Here is a 17,754-nt window from a genome sequence, read left to right as displayed (position 1 = left end):
GGGAAGGAGCAGGGGCTTTTCTCAGTCCGGACCGTTGCTCTGATGTTGACATGACGAGACCTGGAGATTCATGCCAAACTACCCATCTTTAATAGGACTTTTCTCCCATTCAGGTCTATGTATTTTGCTGTGTCAGCTCTCGATCCATCACCATGTTGACATCTGTTTATCTGGAAGTCGTTCTTCTTTGCCATATGACACCAGCATGTTGGTGCCTCCTGTCCACTGGTATCTGTAAAAAGGAGCCTGCTCTTATTCCAAGGTTGTCTGTATGGCCTGCATCGGTCTGCCTCGCATGGGCTGCAATTTTTGGGACCTTGGTGCCTCTGAGTCTCACGGCCTCTTCTTCAAACTCTCACATCCCAAACTCGTTCACTCCTCTGCCCCAGGCGCTACCCAATCATTTCACGTGGGGGCAAAGGGATACGACCGTCCATACAAGAGGTATCCATCTACTTCCTAATACAAAGCTGCTGCTAGTACAAACTTTTAATCATTCCTCATATTTCTTTATTACACGGGCTGTATTCTAAGGACTCCTGAGAGCAACACTGTGATCACGCTGATTCACAAGGGTCCTGCTGATCTTTCGGTCTTGACATCAGATACAGACTCAGGCAGTTTGCCTGTTGGATCTTTATGAAGGGCCTAGACGACTGTTCTTCCTTGCTACCCAGGGAGGGGCAGCCGGCAGATTATGAGTTCTTCTCACACTGCCCATTTTAACCTCATTGCATAAGACAGTATAAAATTTGATTGTCTACAACTCTTTCCATTGCTCATTCACACTCCCTGTCCGAGGCTTGCAGTTGCGGGGTGACCCCCCAAGCTCCCTCTATGAAGTGCAGCAATTTCCACACTGTTCTGTGTCGGGTGCTAGACCCTGTACTGGGAATCTCCAGTGCCATTGGCTACAGTGCCAACGGGCCGTGTGCAGACCCAGGGCAATGAATGGAGCCCTGAGGAGCTACGGGGGGGGGTCCATCCATGGGGATCTGTTGGCGGGGCTGAGGCCCCCATGGGTATCAGGGAAGGTGGGGCTGGGGGAGGCCGTCCAAGCTGGGGTAAATCATTCCCAGCCGATTTCTGCCACGCCGGGCCAAGTCTCTGGGGCTGGGAGCTGCTGGAGAAGGTGCAAACTTCTCCATTCCAACCAGTGCGGGTGACCCGGGGTGGTGCTTTCAGGTGACATTAATACGGTGTCTGGAGCTGTCACCGCTGTGGGGTCTGTCCCCCAAGGGCAAAACAGCCCTTCCCCCACCCCGTGCCATAGTGGGGTTAAGCCTCAACAGTGAGATTGGGTTCTATAACCCTTCTGTGTGTAGGCCTGGGGCTGATTGTGGCACAGGGGCTGTCAGAGGGGGTTTGCTCGTGAGGCTTCCTGCTGGCTGAATTGGCAGCGGTGGCGCTCGGTGTGATTGGTGGTGGCCTATTTTGGGAAAGGTCCCCAGTCGAAGGCTGTAAGTAGCCCTGGTTTTGAGCAATCCGCCCCGAGCTGATGCCCTCAGCAGTGCCCAGACTCACTCCGGTCCATCACACCAGTCAAAAACCAAAAAGAACCCACTTTGCAAGCAGGAACAGAAGTAACAACCCTGCCCGTGTGCATTGGGTCAGGAGATGAGAGTGAAGGACAGGGTGTGTTTGTGAGCATGACAGAGACACACACAGTGTGTGAGAGGGACAGAGATTTGTATTGCCAGGTGTCACGTTACTGGATTTTAAAAGGAGAAGCCAAATCACCGTTGCACCCATGGGGAGAGAGGAGGGGGAGTGTTTGCCCCAAAGTCTGTACAAAGGGGGCCATGTGAGGTGTCAAATGAAAGCGTCTGTTCTACTGATTCTGTGTGTGCTATGCATGTAACTGTACAATATCTGTGTGTGGAGTTATACATATGGAGTCTGTGGTTGCTGGAAGACTCTGTCTGAGACAGAGCAATGGGCAAAGAATGTTTGTTCAGTGTCTATGCTAATTAGCACGGCTCCAGGGACAATGAATCTCTAGGTGCCAATACACACCTGAGGATGTGTCTGGAAATCTGGCTACCTGCAAACTAGCCAGGGCATAATGACTGCCAGCATGTGACCTGCTCTGGCCAGGAAGAAGCCAGAGAGGTATATAAATGTCATGTGGCAATCTCCATGTTGTCTTCAGTTCACCTGCTGATCCCAGATGCAGCCTTGCGAGGGACAGAGAGCTGGGAAGGATTGCTGACCCGTCCTGACACAGGATGTGCACCAGAGACTTTTAAGCCAGCCGTTTGTAACATCTCTGCTAAGAGCCTGCATCAGGAACTGGATGATTGGTGCATGTGATGTGTTCAGATTAACGACCTTACTCTCCACCTTTTCTTTCTGTTGTTAACAACCCGTTAGAGTCTAGATTCAGTGTGATCTTGTGGGCAAGATCCAAAGTGTAAACTGACTGGGAATCTGTGGCTGGTTCTTTGGAACCAGGACCCGATTGGGGTAGGTGATACTGGTTTCTATAACACTCCCTGTGTGCCGGCCTGGGGCTGATTGTGGCAACTGTAGTGCCGGCACTTGATAGCTTCCTGGCCAAACCAGTCAGGCTCACCCGTCAGAAGCTCCAAGATCTACTGGTAGATCCCCGTCTACTGGTTGGTGATCACTGCTGTAATGGAGCCAAGAGCCCCACTGGCACTGGGGATCTGATCTCAGCCCCAGAAATATCTTCTCGTTCAGTTGGGTTGTACAGGACTCAATAGTGCCTGTTCCTCTGGTTGGTTGGGAGCAAAGGTCAATGAAACAACTTCAAAAATAAGGGGAGGAGTTGCTAGGTAGCCTAGCTGGGTGCTGTGTGTTGCTTGTGTAACCTTAGGTGGGCTCGACGTCACTGCCCTTCTCCAGTGCCTTAAAACACCCCACTCCTGTAGAAAGTAGCTGGGGACCCAGAGCTCAGTGGTTGGAATGGCAGCAAGCATTGCCCAGGGCCAGCCTCCCTACATTCAAGTCCCCAAAGAAACCAAAGAAATGAATGTAACTAAATAACGTTATAAAATCTTATGATGAAGAAACAAATAATAATCTAATTCTTACAGCACAACTCAGCTATTGTATAACCCACAGACCCACGCGGGCTGGGAGTTGCAGCCCTATGCAGGGTGGAAGTGGCAGTGGGAGGGTAGGACGGCTGCTCCTGGAGAAATAAGGGTGATGCTTGTAGTAAGTTGAGGGTCAGTAACATGGAGTCAGCAGGCCTAAACAGAGGCCTGTAACATGAAAGCAGCAACAGGCCTGGAATCTAGTGAGCAAGACTCTGGTTCAGTAACACAGGAGCCAAGAAAGAGGCCCTCGTGATAGCTGTCTGATTGTGTACGTTAGGTGGAGCATGGAAGGACACAGGGAGGCACCGAGTACAGACTGTAAGCCAAAGGGGAGTAATGGAACATCTTAATAAGAAATGTCTTGGTACAAAGACTCCCCAAACACTAATGCACATACCCACCTAGGTTCAGGATCAGGCCGAAATTGACAGGGTGAAGGACAATAAGTAAGACCGCCTTCCGTAAGGTGAGGGGTGGTAACTAGGCAACAGAGAATGGTATGTAGAGAAGTGATGGAAGTTGTTTGTACTTGTCTATAAAAGGGCACTGCAAACGGTGAACACCGACCGACCTTGTGGGGGGGGCGCACTAGGCACCTGAAATGGCAGGTGTCATTGCTGATACTTACAGAGCGCACAGTGGCTTAACACTGGCTAATATCTGTCATTTGGCAATAGGCCTGCTATGTCTTGGTACATTGTCAATGTTTGCAGAATGCACAGTGGATTGGCATTGGGACTTTCTGGTGACAACTGTTAGCGCAGAGCATTTAGCAATAAACCTACTCGACTGATTTCATCTGTGCCTGAATCTGTCGATTCCGGGGGCTCTCAGAGATCTCCTGTTTTAACCCAAGTGCACGGGATCTAACATCCCTACTACTAATAATAAGCAATTAAACACCAGATCTCAATGCAGGAGGGGTTTACTGAGGTCTGGAGTGTGGGGGGACGGTCTCCCTCCTGGAGGCTTGGTGTTAGACTGAGGTCTGGAAAAGACAGACACAAATGTGTGATCCAGATCAAATCTGGTTTTATTAAACTATAAAACTACGGCTACATGATTGAATAAAAACTCAGAATACATGAACACAGAGGGGATGGACTAGAACACACTGCATGTGGATACAAATGTCATAAAAAAGCCCATTTAGCTATAATGGATATTAAATGCTCATTGTTGAAAGAACAGAGAAAAGAGAAAGTGCTTCCGTCAGTGGTGCTGACTTTCCCTCCCCAAATACCAGGGACCCAATTCTGCTGTCAGTTACACTGGTGCGAACTGAAGTTGGTGGAATAAAAAGTGAGGTAAGTTAGGAGAATCAGGTTTACTGAATCTTAAAAATGTTATAAAAACAACAAGAGACCGTAGTCCTGAATCACGGCTAAGCTACATGTTTTGATTAAACTGGCTATTGGGTTTTCATGGGGAAGCTGTAGATGTTTTATTAAACCAGCTTTTAACAATATCCAGTTTTCCTTGTACAAATGTTTTGAATGCAAACCGTTTTTCTTCATGCTTCTTGTACAGATCCTTCTCGCCCGGCAGAAGGGCCTCCTTATTGGCAATCTTTCTTATTATCTCGGCTACTTCCCTTACTTCCCGCAGTGATTTTAATCTTTCCTGGTACCCAGGCTTAAGTTCCTGTTGCTCCGACATGATCAGCAGGTCAATGTATTCCGGAGTGGACAGCGGGTTGGGTTTCAGAGCAATTTCTTGCAGACGTTGGAGGCTGCGGGATGATTTATCAATCAGCTCCATTAATATCTCTTCAACTGCAGCGTATTCCTGAGACAACTTCTCAACCACGTTCTGTGTGGACAGCACCTCCCCAGACGCCTTCTCGTACTTCTCCTTCAGTTGTGCATAGGTCTGTTTCTCTTTCACTACTGTGTATTCCCACTTGTACTTTTGATTGAAATGAACATTCCAGACACATTTACCAGAGCACACCGTGCAATGTCCTGTTTTCCTGTTCATAACTGCACACCCGCGCTTATCAGCATCATTAGGGATTCTACAGGGAAAGTGACAAGTATAGTGACACTTCTGGCAGTTGGTTATATAATCACCTGTCCCAGAGATGTCTGTTTTCATTGCCACTGTTTTCTCCACCTCATACTCAAAGTCTTTATTGGCCTCCATATCATCCTTATGCTGCTCCAGAGCTTCCTGTGTCTTGCGCAGTTCTTCCAGCTTCACCAGGCCGGCTTTGATTTGTGGCTGCAGCCCTTCCACGGCCGCCTCCAGCTCCTTCCGCTCCCTGAGAACTTCCTGTGTTAATGTCAGACTTCTGGTTTCCAGTTTCGATAAAGCCCCGAAAAATGTCTGCATGCTCATGGCTCCCATTTTCCAGAACATTTCATCAAAATTACAACTGCCCTCGTCAACTGCAGCATTACAGGCAAAGAGTGTGGAGTTATTGAATTTGAAATGACCAGGGTTGCCCTGAGAATCCTTAGCACAAGGGACATCAGCTGTTTTAATGGCCTCTAGCACAGGGGGGGTCTGCCCATCGGCGAACGTGACCAGGATTTGGATGTTGTCTTTTATGTCCTTCCCGAAAATGGAGAGCACCGAATCAAACACGTACTTCTGGGCGTGGGTCAGACGAGCTAGGGAGGCCTGAACTACAACACAGACGGCGTCAATGTGATCAATGGCCCCTTGGGTGGAGAAGAACTTTCGGATCTTCCGTGTTATCTCTTTATCTTGCTCTATCCCTCTGGTGTCACCAAATCCCGGTGTGTCTATTATAGTCAGTGAGTAGGGGACTTGGAAGCCCTCTGTGTGATTAACTTCATAGGCCGTCACCTCGGATGTCTGGCTCTCAGCCTGGCTTCTGTTTGTGGTCTCATGGATGAGCTTGAACCTGAATTCATCCTTCCATTGCACACCCAGGATGTAGTTGATCATCCCGTTGATGAGAGTCGTTTTCCCCGACCCGGTGGCTCCCATCACCATAATCACTTTGTTAGGGATCTCCAGGGTCTCCTTTCCCAGCCTGTACTTTGGATGTTCTGCATTAGAATCAAACACCTTCTCTATGGGCAGTGCACACACCGTGGGCTGCCCTTCTTCTATCCGAGTGCTCTTCTTGTAGAAATCTTGTGCTAGTGTCTTTAATTCCTCTAGTGCTGTTGTAATTGACACCTCCTCCCCTGGGTCACTCAGAGCCCCGTCCGCACACACGGCCGACACCCGGAATCTGTAGGGCATCCCAGGCCTCAGCCCAGCAATGGTGCAGGACTCAGTTCTCTCTTCTGTCCTTTGCTCCAGCCATTTGTCTTTCTGCGCACCTCCAGTTTCCTCTTTATACTCTACCTTGTACTCGCTTATACTGACTCCATCTCCAATGACACTTGGACTGTCCCAGGAGAAGGTGATAGCTGATGATTCTATTTGTGCTTTTTTTGGCTTTCCAGGCGGGCTGGTGGGTAATGTCTTCATAGGATCACTCACGTCGCTGCTGACACTTCGCCCTGGTTTGCTCACTGCCGCATATCGAAACTGATACATGATGTTTGGATGGAGCCCTGTTACTGTGAAGGTCTCCTGGTTACCGTTTGTACCCACAGCTGTCCAATTCTCCTGACCTACAATCCTGTGCTCTACACTATAGCTGGATATTTCCTTACATCCAAAGGCTGCTGGTTTAAACGTGAGCTGCACACAGTCATGTCTGACTCATAGAATCATAGAATCATAGAATCATAGGACTGGAAGGGACCTCGAGAGGTCATCGAGTCCAGCCCCCTGCCCTCAAGGCAGGATCAAGCTCCGTCTACACCATCCCTGACAGATGTCTATCTAACCTGTTCTTAAATATCTCCAGAGAGGGAGATTCCACCACCTCCCTTGGCAATTTATTCCAATATTTGACCACCCTGACAGTTAGGAATTTTTTCCTAATGTCCAATCTAAACCTCCCCTGCTGCACTTTAAGCCCATTACTCCTTGTCCTGTCCTCAGAAACCAAGAGGAACAAATTTTCTCCTTCCTCCTTGTGACACCCTTTTAGATATTTGAAAGCCGCTATCATGTCCCCCCTTAATCTTCTTTTTTCCAAACTAAACAAGCCCAGTTCATGAAGCCTGGCTTCATAGGTCATGTTCTCTAAACCTTTAATCATTCTTGTCGCTCTTCTCTGTACCCTTTCCAATTTCTCCACATCTTTCTTGAAATGTGGCGCCCAGAACTGGACACAGTACTCCAGCTGAGGCCTAACTAGTGCAGAGTAGAGCGGCAGAATGACTTCACGAGTTTTGCTTACAACACACCTGTTAATACAACCTAGAATCATATTTGCTTTTTTTGCAACAGCATCACACTGGTGACTCATATTCAACTTGTGGTCCACTATGACCCCTAGATCCCTTTCTGCCATGCTCCTTCCTAGACAGTCGCTTCCCATCTTGTATGTATGGAACTGATTGTTCCTTCCTAAGTGGAGCACTTTGCATTTCTCTCTATTAAACCTCATCCTGTTTACCTCCGACCATTTCTCTAACTTGCTAAGGTCATTCTGAATTATGTCCCTATCCTCCAAAGAAGTCGCAACCCCACCCAGTTTGGTATCATCTGCAAACTTAATAAGCGTACTCTCTATCCCAATATCTACATCATTGATGAAGATATTGAACAGTATGGGTCCCAAAACAGACCCTTGAGGAACTCCACTTGTTATCCCTTTCCAGCAGGATTTAGAACCGTTAACAACCACTCTCTGACTACGGTTATCCAGCCAATTATGCACCCACCTTATCGTGGCCCTATCTAAGTTATATTTGCCTAGTTTATCAATAAGAATATCATGCGAGACCGTATCAAATGCCTTACTAAAGTCTAGGTATATGACATCCACCGCTTCTCCCTTATCCACAAGGCTTGTTATCTTATCAAAGAAAGCTATCAGATTAGTTTGGCATGACTTGTTCTTCACAAACCCATGCTGGCTATTCCCTATCACTTTATTACCTTCCAAGTGTTTGCATATGATTTCCTTAATTACCTGCTCCATTATCTTCCCTGGGACAGACGTTAAACTGACCGGTCTATAGTTTCCTGGGTTGTTCTTATTCCCCTTTTTATAGATGGGCACAATATTTGCCCTTTTCCAGTCTTCTGGAATCTCCCCTGTCTGCCATGATTTTTCAAAGATCATAGCTAAAGGCTCAGATACCTCCTCTATCAGCTCCTTGAGTATCCTGGGATGCATTTCATCAGGACCTGGTGACTTGCTGACATCTAACTTTCCTAAGTGATTTTTAACTTGTTCTTTGTGTATCCTATCTTCTAAACTTACCCTCTCTCTGCTTGTATTCACTATGTTAGGCACACCTCCAGACTTCTCGGTGAAGACCGAAACAAAGAAGTCATTGAGCATCTCCGCCATTTCCAAGTTTCCTGTTACTGCTTCTCCCTCCTCACTAAGCAGTGGGCCTACCCTGTCCTTGGTCTTCCTCTTGCTTTTAATGTATTTATAAAAGGTCTTCTTGTTTCCCTTTATGCCTGTAGCTAATTTGATCTCATTTTGTGCCTTTGCCTTTCTAATCTTGCCCCTGCATTCCCGTGTTGCTTGCCTATATTCATCCTTTGTTATTTGTCCTAATTTCCATTTTTTATGAGACTCCTTTTTTATTTTGAGATCATGCAAGATCTCCTTGTTAAGCCAAGCTGGTCTTTTGCCATATTTTCTATCTTTCCTACACAGCGGAATTGTTTGCTTTTGGGCCCTTAACAACGTCCCTTTGAAATACTTCCAACTCTCCTCAGTTGTTTTTCCCTTCAGTCTTGCTTCCCATGGGACCTTACCTACAAGTTCTCTGAGCTTATCAAAATCTGCCTTCCTGAAATCCATCACCTCAATTGTGCTGGTCTCCCTTCTACCTTTCCTTAAGATCATGAACTCTATTATTTCGTGATCACTGTCCCCTATACTGTCTTCCACTTTCAAGTTCTCAACTAGTTCCTCCCTATTTGTTAAAACCAAATCCAGAACAGCTTCTCCTCTGGTAGCTTTTTCAACCTTCTGAAACAGAAAGTTGTCTCCAATGCAGTCCAGAAACTTATTGGATAGCCTGTGCCTCGCTGTGTTAGTTTCCCAACATATGTCTGGATAGTTGAAGTCCCCCATCACCACCAAATCTTGGGCTTTGGATAGTTTTGTTAATTGTTTAAAAAAGGCCTCATCCACCTCTTCCACCTGGCTAGGTGGCCTGTAGTAGACTCCTAGCATGATATCACCCTCGTTTTTTACCCCTTTTAGCTTAACCCAGAGACTCTCTACACAGCTATCTCCTACATTCATCTCCACTTCAGTCCAAGTGTGTACATTTTTAATATACAAGGCAACCCCTCCTCCCTTTTTTCCCTGTCTGTCCTTCCTGAGCAAGCCGTACCCTTCCATACCAACATTCCAATCATGCGTCCCATCCCACCAGGTTTCTGTAATACCAATGATATCATAGTTGTATTTATTGGTTAGCAATTCCAGTTCTTCCTGCTTATTACCCATACTTCTCGCATTTGTATATAGGCATCTAAGATACTGATTTGATCTTGCCTCCCTGTTGTGCCCTGACCCTCCTTTCTCCTTGCCATTATAGGCCGTAGTCCCCCCTATTTCCAACCCATCTCCCAGTCCCGCACATTCAGCACTTACCTGTGGGCTTTGCTCACCTGCCCCCGACAAACCTAGTTTAAAGCCCTCCTCACAAGGTTAGCCAGTCTGTGTCCAAACAAGGCCTTCCCGCTCCTGGAAAGGTGAACTCCATCTCCGCCAACCAGTCCTTCCTGGAAGAGCACCCCGTGATCAAGGAAGCCGAATCCCTCCTGGTGACACCATCGTCGCAGCCAGGCATTCACCTCCAGAATGCACCTCTCTCTGCCCGGGCCCCTACCTTTGACAGGAAGGATAGAAGAGAATACCACCTGCGCTCCAAACTCCTTCACCCGTACTCCCAAAGCCCTGTAGTCACACTTGATCCGCTCAGTGTCACACCTGGCAGTATCATTTGTGCCCACGTGGATGAGTAGCATGGGGTAGTAGTCAGAGGGCCGGATAATCCTCGACAATGCCTCCGTAACATCTCGGATACGGGCCCCTGGCAGACAGCATACCTCTCGAGATGAGCTGTCAGGGCGACAGATGGGTGCCTCCGTTCCCCTCAGAAGAGAGTCTCCAACCACCACTACCCTACGTTTCCTCGACTCCACCAATCAGGAGAGGAAGTGGTTTTGAGGGAAGTTCATAGTTAGCACTGACCAGAGTACCATCTTCATAGAGATAAACTGAAACTCCTGGATAATCCTCATCTGGGAAAGAGGCCACAATGAATCGAGTCTCCCCATTAGATTTATTCACATGAGCAAAGTCTGAAACGGATTTTGCAGCTTTTCTGGCATTTTGGTTTCTTTCTTTGTCCTCAAACCACGGTTTGGGTTTCTCACGGACAGAACTGGCTGATGTGGGATCTTGGGAATTCTTCAGAAACTGAGTCTGAAGGCAGAACCTTAACTCTGATAAATATGATTCCTGTACATGTAATGAAGTGAACATAAAGGCTACAACAAAGCCATTTACAGGATCTAGTACTATTTCATCCAGTTTATTCTGGGAGGACACCACTTCCACATCCTTTAGGATAGAAAGATAGGAATTGACAAAATTCATTTCTCGTTCTTTTTTATCCAGAAATTCGTTGAGCTGTTGCGTATTGAACTGTGACTGGTTTTTGGAGGTTAAAATGTCCACCAGGATCCCTTCCTCTTTTCTACCTCCACGAATGGAGGGTAGGATTCTTGCTAGTTCTTTCTGGAAAATCTGTCTGTGTTGCTTACACAGATCTTTGAATTGCTGGATTTTCTTCTGCATTTCAGGGAAGGTTCTCACTTTTGGACTCTTTACCAAGTCATTGCATCGCATGTCCAGTTCTGCTAGTTGCTCCAGGACCATTTGAACATCGAAGATCAGCGCTGTGTTTATCTCACGCACCATCTGAGCAGCTCTGGAATCCAGCTGGGTCAGCGGGTACAGCCAGACTCTCACTGGTACGGCCTTCTCCCCGTTCTCACCCAGCCGCGCTGGGAGGGTGGAGTATGTTTTCATGGCATCTTGGTAAGTAACTGGATTTTTCTCAAGTGCAAAATCTCCATAAAACTTACAACTAAATTTTTCAGCCTGTGCTTTTTCCATGTCATCCATTTTGAGAGCGCCTTCTCCTTCGATGGAAACGAGAGGTATCTTTTTAATGATAACCTGTAGGTTTCCCTGTATCTCTTGTACGTTCTCAGATGAAGAAACTTCTCGATCAAAGACAAAAAAAGCCTGCGCCCCATACAGCACAGCCGTGACCACGTGGGTGGCCGTGCCTTGGTCAAACACATCGGGGTAAGAAACATTCTGGCGACCTATATGGCTCATAGTCAGCTGCTTGAACTGTGTCGTAGTTGAGTACTGGAGAGAAACGCGGGCTTGATGCTTTGACGTCTTGGTATCATTTAAATACTCTGCGGAGCCGCTCACTTCCACCAGGCCAGACAGGAAACTGGCCTTCAGTGATGCTGTGACACTGAGGGCAGAGGCCTTGTCTTCAATGGTGTCCGATGCAACAATCTGAAATTCAGTCTTGGACTGTGGCTTTGCATCTATATCATTTCGAAGCGTCTCCAGGTCCCATAAAGTGATGCCTAGAACAGGAGAGACGGACACATGGTCAGTGGCGGAGAGGGTAAGAGACCTTTCTGCTCTGTAACTGCCAGGTGTTTTCTAACGTTGCAATAAGAGCTGAGTGTCCCTGAACAAAGTGTCAGATCTGGTCACAGGCTTCTTATAATGTGTCTGTGTGTGAGCTGAAGAATAGATTAGTGGACGTTTAAAAGTCAAACAAATAAAGACCAGCCCTGCCTCTGTAACGTTATGATTATCTTGACATTTTTACTGTAGCCTGCTGCCCCCAGGGCAGTTTGATTTGCTGATACTGGGAGTGTCACACGTACCTACGCTCATCCATGTGGATCTATATGGTGGGCAGAGTGGTTAATAGCCTTTTATGGACCTAACCTCCATGAGATTATGTAGCTTCTCTTTAAACTCTGTTATAGTTCTAGCCTTCACAGCCTCCTCTGGCAAGGAGTTCCACAGGTTGACTACATGCTGTGTGAAGAAGAACTTTTGCTTATTAATTTTAAACCTGCTCCCCATTAATTCATTTGGTGTCCTCTAGTTCTTCTATTATGGGAACTAATAAATAACTTTTCTCGGATGAGCTGCTCAGGTCCTGTCTCTAACACAGACCTGTCCATTCAGTGCCCGCCTGTCTCAAGGCAAGGTTAATTCCTGTCCCTGACTATAGCCTTACCTTTCCCCTGGGGTATAAAAGAAGTGGTACAGAAGCCCCCAAATTCACAATTCCCCCAAAGTGGAACATGACCATGACAAGAACCAGGGAAGGGAAAGCCACCTGACTGGTGTCCCTAAACCTCTGAGTGCCAGAAGCAGGGACTGGACAACAGGGGATGGGTTACAGCACTTGACGATTCTTTGTTCCATTCACTCCCTCTGGGGTATCTGGCATTGGCCGGTCAGAAGACAGGACACTGGGCTAAATGGACAATTGCTCTGACCCACTGTGGCCTTTCTTATGTTATTAAGTTACTAAATGCCAGGGAAGGGGTGTTTGGAGTCTCTTGGTTGGTGGGAGGAGACACCACGGGGCAGCCTTCCTGAGAAAAGATCTGAAGGAAATAGCCCTTCCCATGGGGGCAGCAGGTGGTTCCATTTCCTCAGGAACACGTGATGTTTTCGGTCACTATGAACTAGAACAAACAGTAGCAGGTCACCTGCCCAGTGCACGTTCCCCCCATCCCCCTCAATCCCTGATGTTGGGGTGTGCACGGGGCCATTCCCCTAGCACCAATCCCCAGGCTATCCTCAGCCCAGCTTGGTCCCAAGGATGACGGGTCGGACCGTGGCCCTTGCCTCCTTTCCCTCCGGAGCTCAGGGCTGCCCTGGGGGTTACCTGGGATGAGGGCGTCCGTGCGGCAGTCGTACAGCATCCCCAGCTGGAAAGGGCGGCCCAGGGTCGGCATCTCAATTGTGTCATCTGACCTAGGCATGGCAACGTCGAAACTTTCTCCTCAATGTCAGCTGCAAGAAATAACTCACGTCACACCCACACCCTCCTGGGCCAGTGTCCAATCCCTCCCCTGGCTGTGGGCTCCACCCCTCTGTGACCGGGGGCGTTGGGTTCATCCCACCGGCCGTGTGGGGGTGTGAGTGTGGGTCTGTGTCACTGCCTGACACGCTCAGGGGCATCGTGCGCAGGGCTCAGACCCCGATTCCCAGCGGGAACTCGCCCTTGCAGAGCCCGGCCACAGGGCTGGGTTCACTCCTGGGTGCGTCACTGTCACGACTGTGAGACGCCGGGGTCCCACTGGCCAGTGTGAGCAGAGCGCTGGGCGAGAGATGCCGGCCCTGTGGCTGTGGGAAGTGGAGTTAAAGGAGGGAGTGGAAGGGCGAGAGGAGATGGCTGGGCAGGATGAGGCAGCTGGTGCAGGGACTGAGGCCTGACTCTGCTTTCCCCTGGGGCTGTCACTCAGAGCCCTGCAAAGTGAGTACAAAATCACCCGCTCTGTCCTGCTCACATTTTGAACCCACTCTTCATGGGTGTCAGAAACGACCCTAGAGACACTGGGGAGGCGGAGGCAGCAGGGTTGGATGTACCCTGGGCTGGTACCCAGAGACGCTGTCTGAAGAGAGGCTGAAAGGCAGGAGAATGCAGGAGGGGAGTCAGAGAGACAGAGCCCAATGGCGAAGCCTCTTGTCTTCCCTGCTGACCTCTGACATGCAGTACTGCCCCTCCCCTCTTGGCTCTACCATCCCACAGTGCTGCTCCCCAGTGCAAATGGGGCTGCTAGAACAATCTTCCCAGCCTGCCGCTCTGAGCAGACCTATCCTCCCTCGCTCGGTCCCTCCTGAGGCACGTCTCTGCTTCACTGCATCTGTTCAAACCTCTCGTCCTCAGCTTCACAGCCCTGTCCAATGCAGCCCCGGCTGCCCCCGACTCCTCCGGATCCATCCCCCCATCCTCACCACAGCGCCAGTAACGCCGGTCTCAGTTCATCCGCTGCTGTCCAGCCGGCTTTGTGTCTGCTTCTGGGATCCTCTCCCCGCAGGGAATCAGAGGCGCCATTTCATATTTTGATAGGAGGGTGACACGTGCCGTGATGGGGTGGGGGAAGAAGAGAGTGAGAGCATGGGGCGGAGGAGAGGGGGATGGAAAACAGAGGCTTCAGCAGTGTTTCTGAGCATGCTCCACACAAGCCAAGTACCAAATTGTGGGGGATCAACCCCCTCCCCCCTATACATGGATCATCTCTATCCTGGGGCTACTAAGGCACCTGAAAACTACTCTGTTTGGCAGCCAAGTTAGCAGTTAGTTGACAGGAGCACTGTATCTAAACCCCGGTTTCCAGGAGTGAGTGCTCAGCTCATTCGGATAATCAGGTTCCTTTTAGATGTGTCAAGCTGGACACTCAGACCCCACGAGTAACTTTTGAAATTCTTGGCCATGGTGCCAAGATCCCAGAACTTTGGGGCCATCAAAATAACAATTCTTAACAAACCACCAATGAGAATTTTCAATGAATTTGCCATTATTACAAGCTCTTCTTCTACAGATTGTACCCAAGTTTCAAAAACACAGAAAGCACTGTACCTTGGTGCTGCTAAATCAATGTGTGTCCTTCCGTCACCATCTGCTGGTCTCTGCAACCTTGTACACTGCCCACCGGAGCCGTGGTACTTTCAGAGAAAAGCTGAACTTTTATACGGTTTCATCTCTTTCATTCAGTTTCAGATCTCTCTTTCACAATTAAATGCTTGTTTTCCATTTTAGTTTCTATCTGGGGTCAAGCCCAGAGCCTTTCTGGGTTGCTTGGTCAGCGATCTCCATTTACAAGGAAATAGGCTGGAGCTGTTTGACCAGAGTTAAATTCTCACATCAGCAGATCTCAGAAAATGAGAACTCAGGAGAAACTCTGGCAAGTGCAGCTTGGGTCGTGGATACTCATACCTGGGTGTGCGAACAGCTGGGACCTGTAGGACGAGGACCTCTCTGAGTTCCCAGCTTCTTCTTCGAGTTATGTCCCCATGGATGTCCCAGCGCCACAGATTGGAGTCTTTGATAGCAGTAGTTGGTCAGACCGTGCATGCATAGTCAGCGTCTCTCAGTGTTTGCACCCTTGCTCTCATGCACGGTCCGGTTCCTGCCAGTTCCTTCATTGACGCTTTCAATCGCAGACAGAGCGAGCTCTTCTCCTCAGCTGCTAAACAAAAATTCAAAGTTTATTAGTTAGTTCTTAGTCCTTATCCTAATACTTATAGTTAATTTAAAAAATAAATAAATAAAGGAGAGAAGATTCTACAGTTTCTTTCCTGGGGGCAGGGAGGTAGAGACACAAAAAAGAAGAAAGAAAAGGAAAGTTAAGGTGAACTCTTAGTAGCCTCCCTCATCCCATGCCTGGATCGTCAGGCCTAGGCACTCTCATAATCACAGGCCTTTCAATTAGATTATATATAAGGGGAAATGTCCTATTGCCTATACGCCTAATACGGCCCACTTTAATTTTGGCTCGAGAGTGGAGCACTGTGAGAGCAATTCATGGCACTTCATTCTGAAATAAGAAAGTGGGACCGATGACAAAGAAAAGGCCCATTTACATGCCAGGGGAACAAAGCCTTCAGGAGAGCAAGTAGGGCCAGGTGATCAGAGATGGAGACTGCACAGGGAAGCCTTCCTGCCTCTTGAGACAAGGTAGGTGAGTTTTAGGAAGACAATAGGGCACCTACACCCCCGCAAGAGAGAAACTTTCTTTGAGCTCACTTCCCAGAGAATACATTTCAGAGTTACTGGAGTATAAAAAGAAAGGGGAGAGACCCCCAAACTTATCTGTTTCTTGAGGGACCAAAGAAACCAGCACTTTGATTCTGTAAGATTGGATCCTGGCTGGAACAGCCAGTCACGCTGGAGAAATTGCTGCAAGTAGGGAAACCATCTTGAACAAAAACTTTAGCTGATTGAGTTAAATTTTAGACTTAGAAACATTTTACACTTTTGTTGGTTTGTTACCATTTTTATCTCCATTTAAACCTATGTTTTTTAACAACGTGACATGTTTTACTTTTACCATCAGCCAGCTCAGGGCTTTGGCTGACGTGGAGCATTTGTCAGCCCCCGTGATGTTAATAAGCGGCAGTGCACAGTCTCTTAGGGTATGTCTACACTACAATGTTAGTTCGAACTAACAGACGTTAGTTCGAAATAACATTCCTAGGCACTACACTAGCGCTCCGCTAGTTCGAATTTGAATCGAACTAGCGGAGCGCTTAGTTCGAACTAGGAAAACCTCATTCTACGAGGATTAAGCCTAGTTCGAACTTACTAGTTCGAATTAAGGGGTGTGTAGCCCCTTAATTCGAACTAGTAGGAGGCTAGCCCTCCCCAGCTTTCCCTGGTGGCCACTCTGGGCACCACCAGGGAAACTCTATTGCCCCCCTCCCGGCCCCGGACACCTTAAAGGGCCACGGGCTGGCTAAGGTGCCCGTGCCAGGTGCAAGCCTGCCAGCACCCAGCCAGCAGACCCTGCACCTGGCACGGCAAAGAGCCACCCACCCGATGTCCCCCAGCCCACCCCCTCTTCCCGGGACCAGGCTGGCGGCTCCCGGAAGCTTGCCCTGGACCGCAAGAGGCGGGCACCATCCTGGGCTAGTGCAGACATCGTGGACCTCGTCCACGATCTCCGCACTAGGCACAGGAAAGTGGCCGTCTAGGGCAGGAGAGCTGCCAGCCTGGCCACCCAGGAGCAGGTGTGCATGAAAATCAAGGGGGTCCACTGAGACCCCCGACCCTGAGCCCTGAGCTTACAATGGCCGTCCTGGGTCAGACCAAAGGTCCATCTAGCCCAGTAGCCTGTCTGCCAACAGCGGCCAACCCTAGGGACCCTGGAGGGGATGGACCGAAGACAGTGACCAAGCCATCTGTCTCGTGCCATCCCTCTCCAGCCTTCCACAAACTTTGGGTAGGGACACCACTCCTACCCCCTGGCTAAGACTACTCCATGGACCCAACCTCCATGACTTGATCTCACTTCCCTTTCAACTCTGTTCTAGTTGTAGCCTTCACAGCCTCCTGCAGCAAGGAGTTCCACAGGTTAACTCTTTGCTTTGTCAAGAAGAACAACTTTCTCTTACTAGTTTCAAGCCTGCTACCCATTCCTTTCCTTTGGTGTCCTCTAGTCCTTCTTTATGGGAACTCAGGAAGAACTTTTATGAATGCACACTCTCCACCCAACCTCTGCTTTTAGAGACCTCTATTCTGTCCCCGCTCCATCTCCTCTTTTCTAAGCTGAACAGTCCCAGTCTCTGTAGCCTCTCTTCATCTGGGACCTGTTCCCAACCCCTGATCATGTTAGTTGCCCTCCCCTCTCCCAGCCTTTCTCTTCCCCTCTCCCACCTCCTTTTCCCAGTCTCCCCCAGTTTTGTTCAATAAAGACAGAGTCAATGTTGGAAGAAACGTTATCTTTATTTTGTACATCCATAAGAAGGGGGGCTAGGGAAGAGTAAGTGGAAGGAGGTGAGGGAGGAATGGGGTACGAGCCCCCGATGGGGAGGACTGGGCTGGCTCTG

General features: G+C 48.7%; 1 protein-coding gene across 1 annotated transcript; it reads right to left on the bottom strand.

The window, feature by feature from the left end:
* Nucleotides 1–4,454: 4,454 nt before the first annotated feature.
* LOC149525472 (uncharacterized) lies at nucleotides 4,455–13,184 on the bottom strand. The gene is given in 3 exon segments (XM_089775974.1): nucleotides 4,455–6,751; nucleotides 10,260–11,756; nucleotides 13,088–13,184. Coding segments are annotated over 3 exon segments (3,858 nt in total). The 3' UTR covers nucleotides 4,455–4,487.
* Between the last annotated feature and the right edge of the window lie 4,570 nt (nucleotides 13,185–17,754).

This window comes from Pelodiscus sinensis, chromosome 2, assembly GCF_052426305.1.
Source record: "Pelodiscus sinensis isolate ZL-2025 chromosome 2, ASM5242630v1, whole genome shotgun sequence".
Classification (NCBI taxonomy): domain Eukaryota; kingdom Metazoa; phylum Chordata; order Testudines; family Trionychidae; genus Pelodiscus; species Pelodiscus sinensis.
Note: the sequence above shows the minus strand (reverse complement) of the source record. Positions and strands in the feature narration are given on the sequence as shown.